The following is a 12,500-nucleotide window of genomic DNA, read 5'->3' as shown; positions in this document are numbered from 1 at the left end:
TGGAGGGGCTAAAGAGAAGGGAAGGAAAATTAAGAGAGAGAGAGAGAGAGAGAGAGAGAGAGAGAGAGAGAGAGAGAGAGAGAGAGAGAGAGAGAGAGAGAGAGAGAGAGAGAGAGAGAATGTGTGTGTCTCAAAGAAAAAAAAATGTCCTATATAAATGTGTGGTTTTGTACGCACCTTATTTTCATCTTCATCTCATGGCGATGAAATAACGCGCATATTACGAGATTTTACGCATATCTACCACCATGTCCACATACCGATGGTTCTTATTTTCTCTCTCTCTCGGTTTCTCTCTCTCTCTCTCTCTCTCTCTCTCTCTCTCTCTCTCTCTCTCTCTCTCTCTCTCTCTCTCTCTCTCTCTCTCTCTCTCTCTGTCTTTCTCTCTCTCTCTGTCTTTCTCTCTCTCTCCCTCTCTCCCTCTCTCTCTCCCTCTCTCTCTCTCTCCCTCTCTCTCTCTCCCTTTCCCTCCCCCTCCCCCTCTCCCTATTTCTCTCTTTCTCTCTTATTTTGCATCATTTCCTTATAAGGAATGGGCTCCCGGCGAAGGATGGGACGGGAATCCCATGCTCGACCGGCCTCCTCTCGACCGCCGTGTCCCGGGTGTCCGCCGCCCCGCCGCTGCTGCTCTTTAAAGGAACCGGGATAAGGCGGCGCTCCCGGTTCGCCGAGTCCTCCACGTTGCGGATAATGGGGGTGGGGGTGAGGGTTGGGGTAGGAGGGGTCTGGGAGGGCTAATTGGTTACCGACAAGGAGGGGGGGGGGGGAGGAGAGGGGAAAGGTGGAGGGAGGAGGGGGGAGAGGGGGAGAGGAGAGAGGGCGGCAGGCGCTAATGCACACGGGCAGGTCTCGCTAATTCGAGGAAATGCCGTCACACTTCTATGCTATGACGCTGCGTGGGAGAAGCGTGAAGGGGGGTGGGGTGGGGGGGGGGTAGGGGTGGTTATGCTGCTTTGGTCTGTTCTTTTCCTTCCCTTCTTTCCCCTCTTTTTTCCCCTATTTCCCCATTTTCCTCTTTCTTTTTTCCCTAGTATCCTATTTCCATCTTTCCCATTTTCCCCCATATACCCACTTTTCTCTTTCTCCTTTTCCCCATTTCCCCATTTCCACACTTTTCCCTCTATCTGCTCATCTCCCCCCTTTCCCTCTCCCTTCTCATCTCCCTCTTTCCCCTCCCGTCCGTTTCTCTCTTCTTTCTCCTCTTCTCTTTTCCTTTCTCCCTCTCCCCTCCTCTCCCCTCTCCTCACTCCCTCTCTCTCTCTCTTTTCCCCTTCCCTCCCCAATCCCTTTCCCTCTTTCACCTCTCCCCGCTCCCTCTCCCTCTTTCTCTTCTCCCCACCTCACTCCCTCTCCTTCTCCCTCTTCCTCTTCTCCCCACCCCACTCCCACTCCCTCTCCTCCTTTCTTCTCTCCCCTCCCCCAGCCCCCAACGCTATCTCCCCATCTCCCCCTATCCATATCTTCAACCCCCCCTCCCCTCCCCCTTCCCCCCTTCCCCCATCAACATACGCGTGCCCATCTGTTGGCATTAAGGGAGAAATTAAGCCGCCATTGTTCAGCCGCATCACGAAAGTAGGCCGGGGGGCGGTAAATGAGGCATTGTAGGCCGTAATGCACGTGAAGCTGTTATGGAGAGAGAGAGACGGAGGAGAGGGAAGGGGGGAGGGTGGGTGGGGGAGGGAGGGTGGGAAGGAGGGAGGGAGGGAGGGAAAGGAAGGAGAGAGAGGGGAAGGAAGGGGGGAGGGAGAGGGGGAGGGAGGGAAAGAGAGAAGGAGGGAGGGAAGGAAAGAGAGAGGGAGGGAAGGAGGGAGGGAGGGATGCTAAAAGTAACTTAGTTTTACCTATCTCCTTTTCGCCTGTTTTCTTTCTCTTTTTTTGCCTCTCTTTGTGCAACCCTCCTTTCTTTTCCTTCTCTCATTCATTCATTCTTTTTTATCCATTTTTTTTTCTCTTATTCCCCCTCTTCTCTTCCCCTCCTCTTGCTCCCCCCCACCTTGCATTGTGTCCTCGTTACTGTGTATTTTGGTTTGCATCGGGAGAGCAAGGGGCGATTGTGTAGTGCGGGCGCCGCCAATGGGCGTGTTGCACCACCTCGCGCATGGGGTAGGGGAAGGGTGGGTTGGGGGGGTGGGTAGGAGTGGGTTGGGGTGGGTTAGGGGTGGTTGTTGCAGGGAAAGAAAAAAAAAGAGGTGGTGATGGGAAGGGTTTAGGGTGCTGGGGGGGTGAGGGGGGGATAGGAGAGGGTCCGATGGGGGGGTGTTCTAGGGGGTCCTAAGGTTGGGGGGAAAGGGGGGGAGGGTAGGGGGAAGGTACCTGGGCGCCCACGTGTTGGTCTGGAGAGAGAGAGAGAGAGAGAAAGAAAAAGAGAGGGAGAGAGAGAGAGAAAGGGGGGAGGGGAGTTTTACACGTGTGGCCCCTGTGTGTCTTCTTGTCTTTATCACCGGGTGTCGTCATTTCCGTTGTTTCGGCATTTCGCTGTTGCATCTGCCTCTTTATCTTTTTTTTTATTGTGTCTCACTTTTGCTTTCTCTTAGTCTGTCACATTCTCTTTCTCCTGGTCTCAAGTTTTATCCTTTTTTTCTTCGTTTCTTTACGTTTGTGGGGCAGTCGCTGTGTCTTTCCCTCTCCCCAACTCTCTCTCTCTCTCTCTCTCTCTCTCTCTCTCTCTCTCTCTCTCTCTCTCTCTCTCTCTCTCTCTCTCTCTCTCTCTCTCTCTCTCTCTCTCTCTCTGTTTCTTTCTTTCTTATATTTGATCATGTTCTTTGTGTCCTCTCATTTCACTTTCATCTCTTTCTCCTTCTCATTACCATAATTTTTCCCGCTCTTCGCGCTCGTCCTCTCCCCCTTCTCATATATCGATGTCTCTTGCTCCCCTTCTCCATCCCTCCTTCGTCTACGTCTCGTACTCTTGCCATTTCTCCCTATTCCTGTCTCTCCTTATCTTCCCTTGTCCTTCTCTTGCCCTTCATCTCCTTCCTTTTTACTCTGTCCCTCCCCATTTACCCATCCTTCGTTTCTCCCTTTTTCCCATGCCCTCTTTCCCTTTTCCTTACCTTCTCATCTCCTTCCTCTCCATCCCCCTCTTCCCCCCTTCCCCCCCCTGCCCCCGACATCTCCCCTTCCCCTTCCTCCCCTTCCTCCTCCTCCCCCCGCCCCCCAGATCACCCGGAGGTAATCCAATCCCACGACAGTTTCGTCTTCGTCCGGCGATCGCGCGCGAGAAAGCACGAGTGTGGTTCTTGGTGATAAGGGGTCTTGGTTTTATCTCCCGAGGGGGATGGAGATAAGCGGTGTAGGGGGGGGGGCAGGGGGGGTACGTGGGGTTGGTGGGGAGAGGGGATGTGCGAGGAAGGGGGGGGGGTGATATATCGTGGATGGACGATGGTTGGGGGGGCTATCTTTTTGGTTCGTCTTGTGTGTGCGTGTGTGGTTTAATGAGAGGGGTGAGTGCGTGTGATTAAGATTGCGTTTGTGTGCGTGTGTCTGAGCGCGTTGGTGGGAGACAGACAGACAGATAGAAAGAGCGAAAGAGAAAGTATGAGTGTGTGTGTGTGTGTGTGTGTGTGTGTGTGTCTTTGTGTGTGTCTTTGTGTCTTTTTTTTAGTGAGGTTTTTAGGTTTCTTGGGGGAGCACCGGGTCCCCGCGGGCGATGAATCGTCTAGGAGAGAATGAAGCTCTAGGAAAGAGGTTAGAGAGAGAGAGAGAGAGAGAGAGAGAGAGAGAGAGAGAGAGAGAGAGAGAGAGAGAGAGAGAGAGAGAGAGAGAGAGAGAGAGAGAGAGAGAGAGAGAGAGAGAGAGAGAAAGAGAGAGAAAGAGAGAGAAAGAGAGAGAGAAAGGGAGAGAGAGATTGGCTCCCTTTCTGCTTTGCCTCCGCCATTACCCAACTGTCCTTAATGTCAACCATAAACACGGCTGCAAATCGCGTAGCCTTCCCCTCCCTCTGTGTCCTCGAGGGCAGGGCGCCGGGTCAAGGGAGATCGGACCTTCTCGCCGGCGGGAGGAAGGGCGGGTGTCGCTCGCTCTCCGCGTCGTGAGGGGGCCAGGTGTTCGCTCCTGTAAGGGGAGTGCGCTGAGGACCACCTGCCCAGCCCCGCTATAGCAACCCCCGTCGCCCCTCGCTGCTGTGCCCTCTCCTCTCCCGTCCCCTTTCCCCCCTTCTCCTTCCCTTCTGTCTCCTCTCTCCTTCACCCTCTCCTCTCTCCTTCACCCTCTCCTCTCCCGTCCCCTTTCCCCCCTTCTCCTTCCCTTCTGTCTCCTCTCCTTTCCTTCCATCTCCTCTGTATCGCCTATTCCTATTTTTCCTTATTTTCTCCGCTTTCTGCACTTCTCTTCCTATCCCCTTCCCTTTCATCTCTCTTTCCCCTTCCCATCCGTACATTTCTCCTTCTCTTTCTCTCCTTCCCCTCCTGTCACTCTCCTTTCCCTTCCTCCAGAGTTTAATTCTCTCCCGACTTTGATCGATGGAAGAACCACGTGAATAACGCAAATGAATAAACGTAGGAATGAGAGATCTCGGCTGTAGGACCTCGAGCGCCGGAGTGAGGGGAGGAGGAGGAGGAGCGCCCGAGGGGGAGCTCATCCGAATCCTCTCTCCCTGCCCCCCTCGCCCTTCCTCTCGGACTTCCCCTTGCCCTTCCCCTTGCCCATTATGTGGGGGGGGGGGGAGGGGCAGAGAGAGAGAGAGAGACAGAGGGGAAGCGGCTTGTCTGATGATGTCTCCGGCGCTGGGGTCATCAGCGCAAGGGAAATCATTCCAGATTATTGATTTCCTTTCTCTGCTCTCTCTCTCTCTCTTTTTTTGTTTTGTTTTGTTTTGTTCGCCGGATGTGTTTTTTTTTTATTCATTCATTCTTTCTTTCATTGCGTTCTCTCTCTCTCTCTCTCTCTCTCTCGCTCTCTCTCGCTCTCTCTCTCTCTCTCTCTCTCTCTCTCTCTCTCTCTCTCTCTCTCTCTCTCTCTCTCTCTCTTTCTCTCTTTCTCTCTCTCTCTTCTCTCTCTCTCTCTCTCTCTTTCTTTCTCTCTCTCTCTCTCTCTCTCTCTCTCTCTCTCTCTCTCTCTCTCTCTCTCTCTCTCTCTCTCTCTCTCTCTCTCTCTCTCTCTCTCTCTCTCTCTCTCTCTCATAAAACACTCACTCTTCCTCTCTCTCTCTCAACCTTTTTTTTCTGTTGCTCATGATATTTACGAGTAGAGAAGCTCCCTGGGAAAGTGAACATCTGCGTTGCTGTAAAGGCCAGGGAGACGGAGGGGTTTGAGGGAGTGAGGGAAGGTCAGTGCTCGGGCGGGCTGCGGGTTGCGGGACAGGGCGCTTTGGGTGGAAACGTACACAGGCGCGTACGTGGACAGAAGTGTACACATGGCGTACATATACACAGGCACATACGTGGACATACGTGGACATACGTGTACACATGGCGTACATATACACAGGCACATACGTGGACATACGTGGACAGGCGTGTACACATGGCGTACATATACACAGGCACATACATGGACATACGTGGACATACGTGTACACATGGCGTACATATACACAGGCACATGCGTGGACTTGCGGGCTCACGTCGATGTACATATACGTATAAAGATATAGTCACAGGTAGGCATGCATATGCACTTTCTCTTATTTTGATGTTTATTCTCTCTTTTTTTTCGCTGTTTGGTTTTCTGTCTCTTAGTTCTTCTCTTTCTCTCCTCTCTCTCTCTCTCTCTCTCTCTCTCTCTCTCTCTCTCTCTCTCTCTCTCTCTCTCTCTCTCTCTCTCTCTCTCTCTCTCTCTCTCAAACACACACACACACACACACACACACACACACACACACACACACACACACACACACACACACACACACACACACACACACACACACACACACACGTGCTGAACTGGCAGACACACAAGACTGATTTATATAGAAAGACAGACAAAGACAGACTGGCAGAGGACAAGACGCACGTGGCGTGAGGGGAGGCTGACCTGGAGGGAAGGAGGGAGGAGGTAGAGGGAAGGGGAAGGAAGGAAGGGAGGGAGGGGGTGAGAGAGGGAGGAAGAAGGAAGGAAGGGAGGGGTAGAAGAGAGGTGTGGGGGAGAGGGGGGTGGGTAAAGGGGATAAAGGGAGGTAAGAGGGGGGAGGGAGGGAGGGAGGGAGGGAGGGAGGTAGGAAGGACGTGTGAGGAACAATGACTGTCGTTTGGCTCCTCTTGTCACAGTGATTGACTTATTTAACGAAGGGATCTCTCTTTTCCCGCTTTTCTCTCTTGTATTTTTCTTTTCTTTCTTTCGTTTTCCTTTTTTCTATTATTGTAGTTGCCTCTGTCTTATGCCTTTCTTCCTCGGCGTCGGATACCGAGCGGCGTGCGGTTCGAGAGAGGAAAGGATTTTTTTTTTTTACTGTGGCTAGCTTTTATATTTCTGTCATCGTTTTTTCTTTCTTTTTCTTTCTTTTTCTCTTTGCGTCTTACATCTTTTGCCTCTCTTTGTGAGTTTTTTTTTTCCCATCCCCGACTTCATTCTCTCTCTGTATCCTGTCTGTACTTCTGTTTTTTTTCATCTTTTTTCTTGTCTTTTCTTGCTTTTACTTTTTTATCTTGTATTTTCTTGCTTTTGTTCTTTTCACGACTCCAAATACACTTTTTCCAGTGCCGCTTGTGACTTTAGAAAGGTCCGTCAGTTTTAGATTCGTTTTTAGAGATGCATTGATCTCTCTCTCTCTCTCTCTCTCCTTCTCTTCTCTTCTCTATTATTCTCTTCTCTTCTATTCTCTTCTCACTCTCTCTGAGTTAGTGAGTGTGTCCGTGTGAATGCTTGATATATTGCACTTTCTGCTCTTTTTCAGTCTCTAATCTCTCTCTCTTCCCTGTCCTCCTTCCTCCCTCCTCTCGCCTCTTGCATCATCGCCGTCGTCATCGGCAGTTGTCCTAGGCAGAGAGCGTGCATTGGGCGCACCAGAGGCCGAGCACCACGCTTCCCCGTTCCAAGGCGGCAGCGGGGCGGGCGCCGTCAGGTGACGTGCAGAGCGGCAGGTGTGGGTGGGAAGGCAGCCCTTTGTGCCAAGAGATTTAAACCGATCGGAATGACGTCCCCGCCGCTACCTGGTGGGGCATGCCGGCAGCGTGGTGTGGTATGTGGCAAGGGGGATGGGGGGGAGGGAGGGAAGGGGGTGGTATGTGGTATGTGGCGGGCGGGACGAGTGCAATGGGGTGGGATGTGTGGGACCCGGGATGGTTAGAGCGCGTTTGGGATGCGGCGCGAGAGGAGGAGAGGGATTGGGTGAGTGTCCCGCGTGCTTGGGGGAGAGTGCATGGGGGTTCTTCGGCGCCTGCATGACGTCGGGATCCTGTTTGGGCGATCGGGTGTGATGGGGTGATGGGTCGAGGAGGATAACTGGAGGAGGAGGTAGGTCCGCAGGGCGAGGGACAGTCCGCCGGCAGCTGCGTCGTAGGCTGCGTCGGCCGGCCTTTTAGCGGCGGGGTGAAGTGAGGCATGGCGGCCGCATTATATGCCTTGTCGCCGATTTTGATCCAAATGTTTCCTGTCATGTCGAGGGAGGAGGGGGTGGAGGAGGGGGAGGGAGGGAGGGTGACGGGCGCGTGGGCGGACGAGGGAGGGTTTGGGAAATCGATAACAATTGAGGCTCTTAAATATTTCCCCCCCGATTCTCTTTCGTGCCGTGGAACCAACCCGAAAATCTATCGTCTCGGCTGACTGACGGGCCCTTTCGGCAATCCATCATCGCCAGCGTCTTCTCCGGGAAAAAGTTCGCCGTGACGCAAGGCGGTGTGTGAGCTCTCGCTGATGGGGTGGGGGTGGGGGGGGGAGAAGGACTCGCCGGCGACCACGTGGTCTCGCGGAGGAAGTGCGTGCGCGTGTGCTTTCGTGTATTGTTACAAAGAGTTGGATTGATTGGCGATCGATTCTGAAATGTCTTCCGGGAAAGGTTTTATAATAGAATATTAATCCAGAAGTTTGGAAATGATTTTTTTTATTCGTCTGTTCATGCAAGATCTTCGCCTTGCCTAACCTCCCCTCTTCTCTCTCCCTCTCCAGCAGCAGCAACATCGACGAAGAGTGGTGCTCCAATGACGAGCTGAGCGACGAGTACGAGATCGACGAGTCCTCGGTGGACGACGAACACCCCTCCTCCACGTCGGGCCCGCGGGTCAAGAAGCACGTCAACAAGGGGCGCTGGACCAAGGACGAGGACGAGGTAAGGGACACGAGGCCTCGGAAGTAGAGTCTCCTCAATCTCAGCGAAGGAGATTTTGTTTGTTGTTTTTTGGGATGTTGATAAAGAGATCACTTACGTACATATATATTCCTGTACGTGCAGGCTGTACGTACTGTATGTTGTACGTATATATACAATGCATACTCATGTAGGGATGTAAAGAACTTAGATTTAGATATGAAGATGGACGCAGTATAGTATATATATCAATAATGCGCATAATTTTTGTCTCCATGTAAACAACCTTACTGAATACATTATCATTATACCAAGCCTTATAGTAGCAGAACAATCTGATACTAATATCATATTCTGTTCGCCAGTTTGATGTGTCTAATTCTTTTTTCTCTTCCTCCCAACCCTCCTCTCTCGCCTCTTCACCTCCCCCTCCGCCGCCCCCCTCGAGTAGAAGCTCAAAGGGCTGGTGGAGCAGCACGGCGAGAAGTGGGAGGTGATCGCCGCTGGCTTCCCCGACAGGAACGACGTCCAGTGCCAGCAGCGTTGGCACAAGGTCGTCAACCCCGAGCTGGTGAAGGGACCCTGGACCAAAGAGGTGAGTACGACCCTCGCAAATTGGTGCCGTGTGTTAGGTCGGGTTTTGGTGGGGGTATTGAGGGAGGAATTGGAGTGAGTGAGAGTGATTGAGTCTGTGCCTGCGACTGAGAGCAAGACTGAGACTTGAATTTGAGTGAGAGTGTATGTATGTTTGCGTGTGTATGTATGTCAGTCCGTCTGTGTGTGTGTTCGTCATTTCCCTCCATTTTCTGCATTGGTGGGAGGACAGACAGTGAGCCACGGCGGCACTCCTTGGCCAGCGATCGGCGGAGGGAAACCGCGTGTGGTTTTCCGCGGATTTCAAGGCAACAGTAAGGAGCGATCCGAGAAGGCAACCGCGGCCGCCTCTTTTGCATTTTACGGCGTTGCAAAGTTTCCAGCCCTTATTTAGGATGGGTCGGGTGGGTTTATAGGCCTAGGGACCGAACGGTAGGCCTATAAGTGTAACGCAATAAAATGGAGCAAAGCTTTGAGGCTGACCGGTAGTGGACGGGGGAACGAAAGGCCGCTGTGTTTGTTTGTTCGTATGTGTGTGTGTGTATGTATGTATGTGTGTGTATGTATGTATGTATGTATGTATGTGTGTTTGCATGTGTTTGGTGGAAATTCGTGTTAGTGTTGGTTCGTAATTTGATTTGACAGTCGAAAAGAACATGCACAAAATCTAAGTGTGATTGTGTCATACGGGCGATATAATGTGTTTCCGAGTGTCATTGTGCCTGCCTCTTGGCTAACCGCGAGTTACCCCTACGTTTCTCACTTCCCTTTCCCCTTCCCTTTCCCCCTTTCCTCCCCCATTCTCCTTCTCCTCCCCCTTTTCCTCCCCCATTCTCCTTCTCCTCCCCCTTTTCCTCCCCCCCTTCTCCTTCTCCCTCCCCCTTTTCCTCCCCCTTCTCCTTCTCCTCCTCCCCTTTTCCTCCCCCCTTCTCCTTCTCCTCCCCTTACACCCATTATTCCCGGCGCTGGGCGCCTCGGAAGACAAGTGTTTCCTCCTGAGGGTGAGTGCTCCCTTCCCCCTTTCTCACCCTTTCCGCGACCTGCTTCCCCAGGGTGCAATACCCTTGCCAGGCTCCCGTTTTGTCGTTGCGGTTGGGTTTCGGTTGTTGTATTGTGCCATTACTTTGCATTGCTGTTGTTGTTGTTATTATTATTATTATTATTATTATTATTATTGTTGTTGTTGTTGTTGTTGTTGTTGTTGTTGTTGTTGTTGTTGTTATTGTTTTATTATTATTTATTACCTTTTTGATGTCTTATTTTGATCGATTATTTTTTTTACTTTTGTTTGATTATCTACGTTCGATCTGTTTTAGCTCCCGAATACATTCTAACTGATGGTATTATTTTAGATTTTGGTTTATTTTTGAATCTGTATTTTTTAGGTTTGATTTCTTCGACGGCTGCTTTCAATCGCTTTATCCCTAAGATTTTTTATGATAGATATATTGTGGGATTGTAGTTATTAAGAGTCGTACTTATGGGGGAAACGCCCATGGAGAGCACATTAGATCCAAGGATTCCAGGTTCCAAGGCGAAGGATAAGGCCGGGGATTAGGCAAGGAGGGGTAACATTATCCCAGGGTGAGGCCAGGTACATACGCGGGGGGGGGGGTTGTCCGAGTGCACTTAGGCCGGGCCCTCCAGGTACGGTGGTGAGGAGGGAGGAGGGGAAGGGTGGGGGGATGGGGGGCAGAGAGAGGCGGCGGTAATGACGGCAGAATTGTGAATATGGGAAGAGCTTGCTGTAGGGTGGGTGGGGGGTGAGTGGGGGGAAAGGAGGGAGGGAGGGGGGAAGTGTATTACATAGGGCGGCCTCCTTGCCCTCTGGGGTCACGCCGCCCAGCGCTTCCCACGCCCTTGGGCAGGATTCCCACGATTTCTGGGGGGGAGGAGGTAGGGGTCTTCGTAAGGGTGGAGGGAGGAGGGAGGGCGGGGCCTAGGGGAGGGGAAGGGCTAATGAGTGGGTGGGGCTTATTTTTCGCCTATCGGAGCCTCTCCCTCCTCCTCCTCCTCCTTTCCCATTTTCCCTTTGCTCCATATGTCTATTAAGCAGGTTTTTTTGTATTAAAGAAGTAGTCCACATTATCTATTTATTATCTTGCATTGTTTGTTCTTGCGTTCGTGGGTGAGTATCTTGGCCTTACACAAACAGAAACATATGAAGGAAAACAAACACCCCCCCCAAAAAAAAAAAAAAAAAAAAAAAAAAAATAATAATAATAATAAATAAAATAAGATAAAAAAAAAATCGCATGCCCCTATATTCTTTGTGTCATTTTGTGACTAAAGCCGAACAGCCTTGCGTTGCGTTGCGGGCGTTGTTAGATCTCGACAGCCTCACACGGGCGTCCACGAAATGCATTACGAACGGTACCGAGTTAATGTGCATTCCGGGGCGGACTTTTTCCCCCTCCCGGTCTCTCCCCGTCCCTCCCCGTCCCCCACCCCGCCTCCATTAGCATAGCGTGAGGGCCCCCCCTTGCGTTACACCGCGTGCGTGACGCATCTGCCCGGCGTGGTGACACAGGCGGAGCTGGGGGTAGGGGGTAGGGGATGGTGGTTGGGGGTAGGTGGCAGAGGTGGATATTATTGGGTAGGGGGAGGGGTAGGGATAGGTGGCAGAGTTGGGTAGAAGGGGTAGGGGTAGAAGGTAGGGGTAGGTGGCAGAGTTGGATAAAAGGGGTTGGGGAGGGGTAGAAGGTAGGGGTAGGGATAGGTGGCAGAGTTGGATAGAAGGGATAGGGGGAAGGGAAAAAGGTAGGGATAGGAGAAGGGATAGAAATCGGAGGAAAGGAGGGTGAAGGATGTAGGGAGTTGGTGATCGGAGGCAGAGTTGGAGAGGAGGAGGAGGAGGTGGTGGAGGGTGTAGAGTGTGAATTGGAGGGGAAGGGGGAGAGGGGGGGTCGCTCGCATCCTGTTTATTAGCGACTAATGCGGGTTTTGGTGGCGATTATCTCCGCTGGGGTAAACAAACATCCCCGTGGGAGAGAGAGGGAGAGAGAGAAAGAAGATAATTAAGGAGAAGAAAGGGAAGAAAGGCGAGGGTAGTGATGTAATGATGGTAATGGAGTCACACGGCGGGGGGGGGGGGGGAGTCTTGAAGTCTCCGGATTTTAAAAGAAATTCTTGGGTGTTCTAATGTGTATTCTTGGGTATTCTGAATACTGTTCTTTATCGTCTTGTTTTGCGTCTCCTTTTCGTATTCCCGATCTGGTCTTTTTTCCTTTTTTCACCTTCTATGTTTCTCCGTACTACGTTGGAGTGTTACCATTCATCGTGAACGGTTAATTGGTAATTATAAGAGGTAGTAAATGGAGAGAGAAAGAAAGAATGGAAAGGAAAAATATAAAAGAAATAAACAAAGAAAGAAGTGAGAGAAAGAAAACAAAAAGCAAAGAAAAGTGAAAGAAACAAAGAAGTGAGAGAAAGGAAACATGTAAAGCACAAAAGGACAATATCATAACATTTGATACACCTTCCCCCTTCCCCTCTCCCTCTCCTCCTCACCCCTATGCCCTACCCCTTTCACCCTCTCCTCTCCCCCCCCCCCATCTCTTCCCATTCCGTGAATTCCAAAGGTACGTTTCTGTTTACCCTTCTCTCTCCACTCCCCCCCTTCTCTCTCCCTTCCCTTATCCTTCCTTCTTCCTCCTCCTCCTCTTCCTCCCCCTCCCCTCCCCTTCCCTCTCACCTCCCTCTTCCCCCTCCTCTCCCCTTC

The 12,500-nt window shown here is 51.6% G+C and overlaps 1 protein-coding gene across 8 annotated transcripts in view; it reads left to right on the top strand.

Annotated features, from left to right (window-relative positions):
• Window positions 1–12,500, top strand: part of LOC113819873 (transcriptional activator Myb) — an 83,306-nt gene that overhangs the window by 16,237 nt on the left and 54,569 nt on the right. For 6 of the 8 annotated variants that reach the window (XM_070121233.1, XM_070121235.1, XM_070121232.1 and 3 more), the window contains exons 1-3: window positions 7,208–7,269; window positions 8,047–8,206; window positions 8,637–8,780. In XM_070121233.1, coding sequence (XP_069977334.1) covers window positions 7,241–7,269; window positions 8,047–8,206; window positions 8,637–8,780 — 333 coding nt within the window. In that variant the 5' untranslated portion in view covers window positions 7,208–7,240. Of the gene's footprint in view, window positions 1–7,207; window positions 7,270–8,046; window positions 8,207–8,636; window positions 8,781–12,500 lie in introns of those variants that run through there. The other 2 variants (XM_070121230.1, XM_070121229.1) reach the window with 2 other exon arrangements.

This window comes from Penaeus vannamei, chromosome 4 (genome assembly GCF_042767895.1).
Source record: "Penaeus vannamei isolate JL-2024 chromosome 4, ASM4276789v1, whole genome shotgun sequence".
Taxonomy (NCBI): domain Eukaryota; kingdom Metazoa; phylum Arthropoda; class Malacostraca; order Decapoda; family Penaeidae; genus Penaeus; species Penaeus vannamei.
Note: the sequence above shows the minus strand (reverse complement) of the source record. Positions and strands in the feature narration are given on the sequence as shown.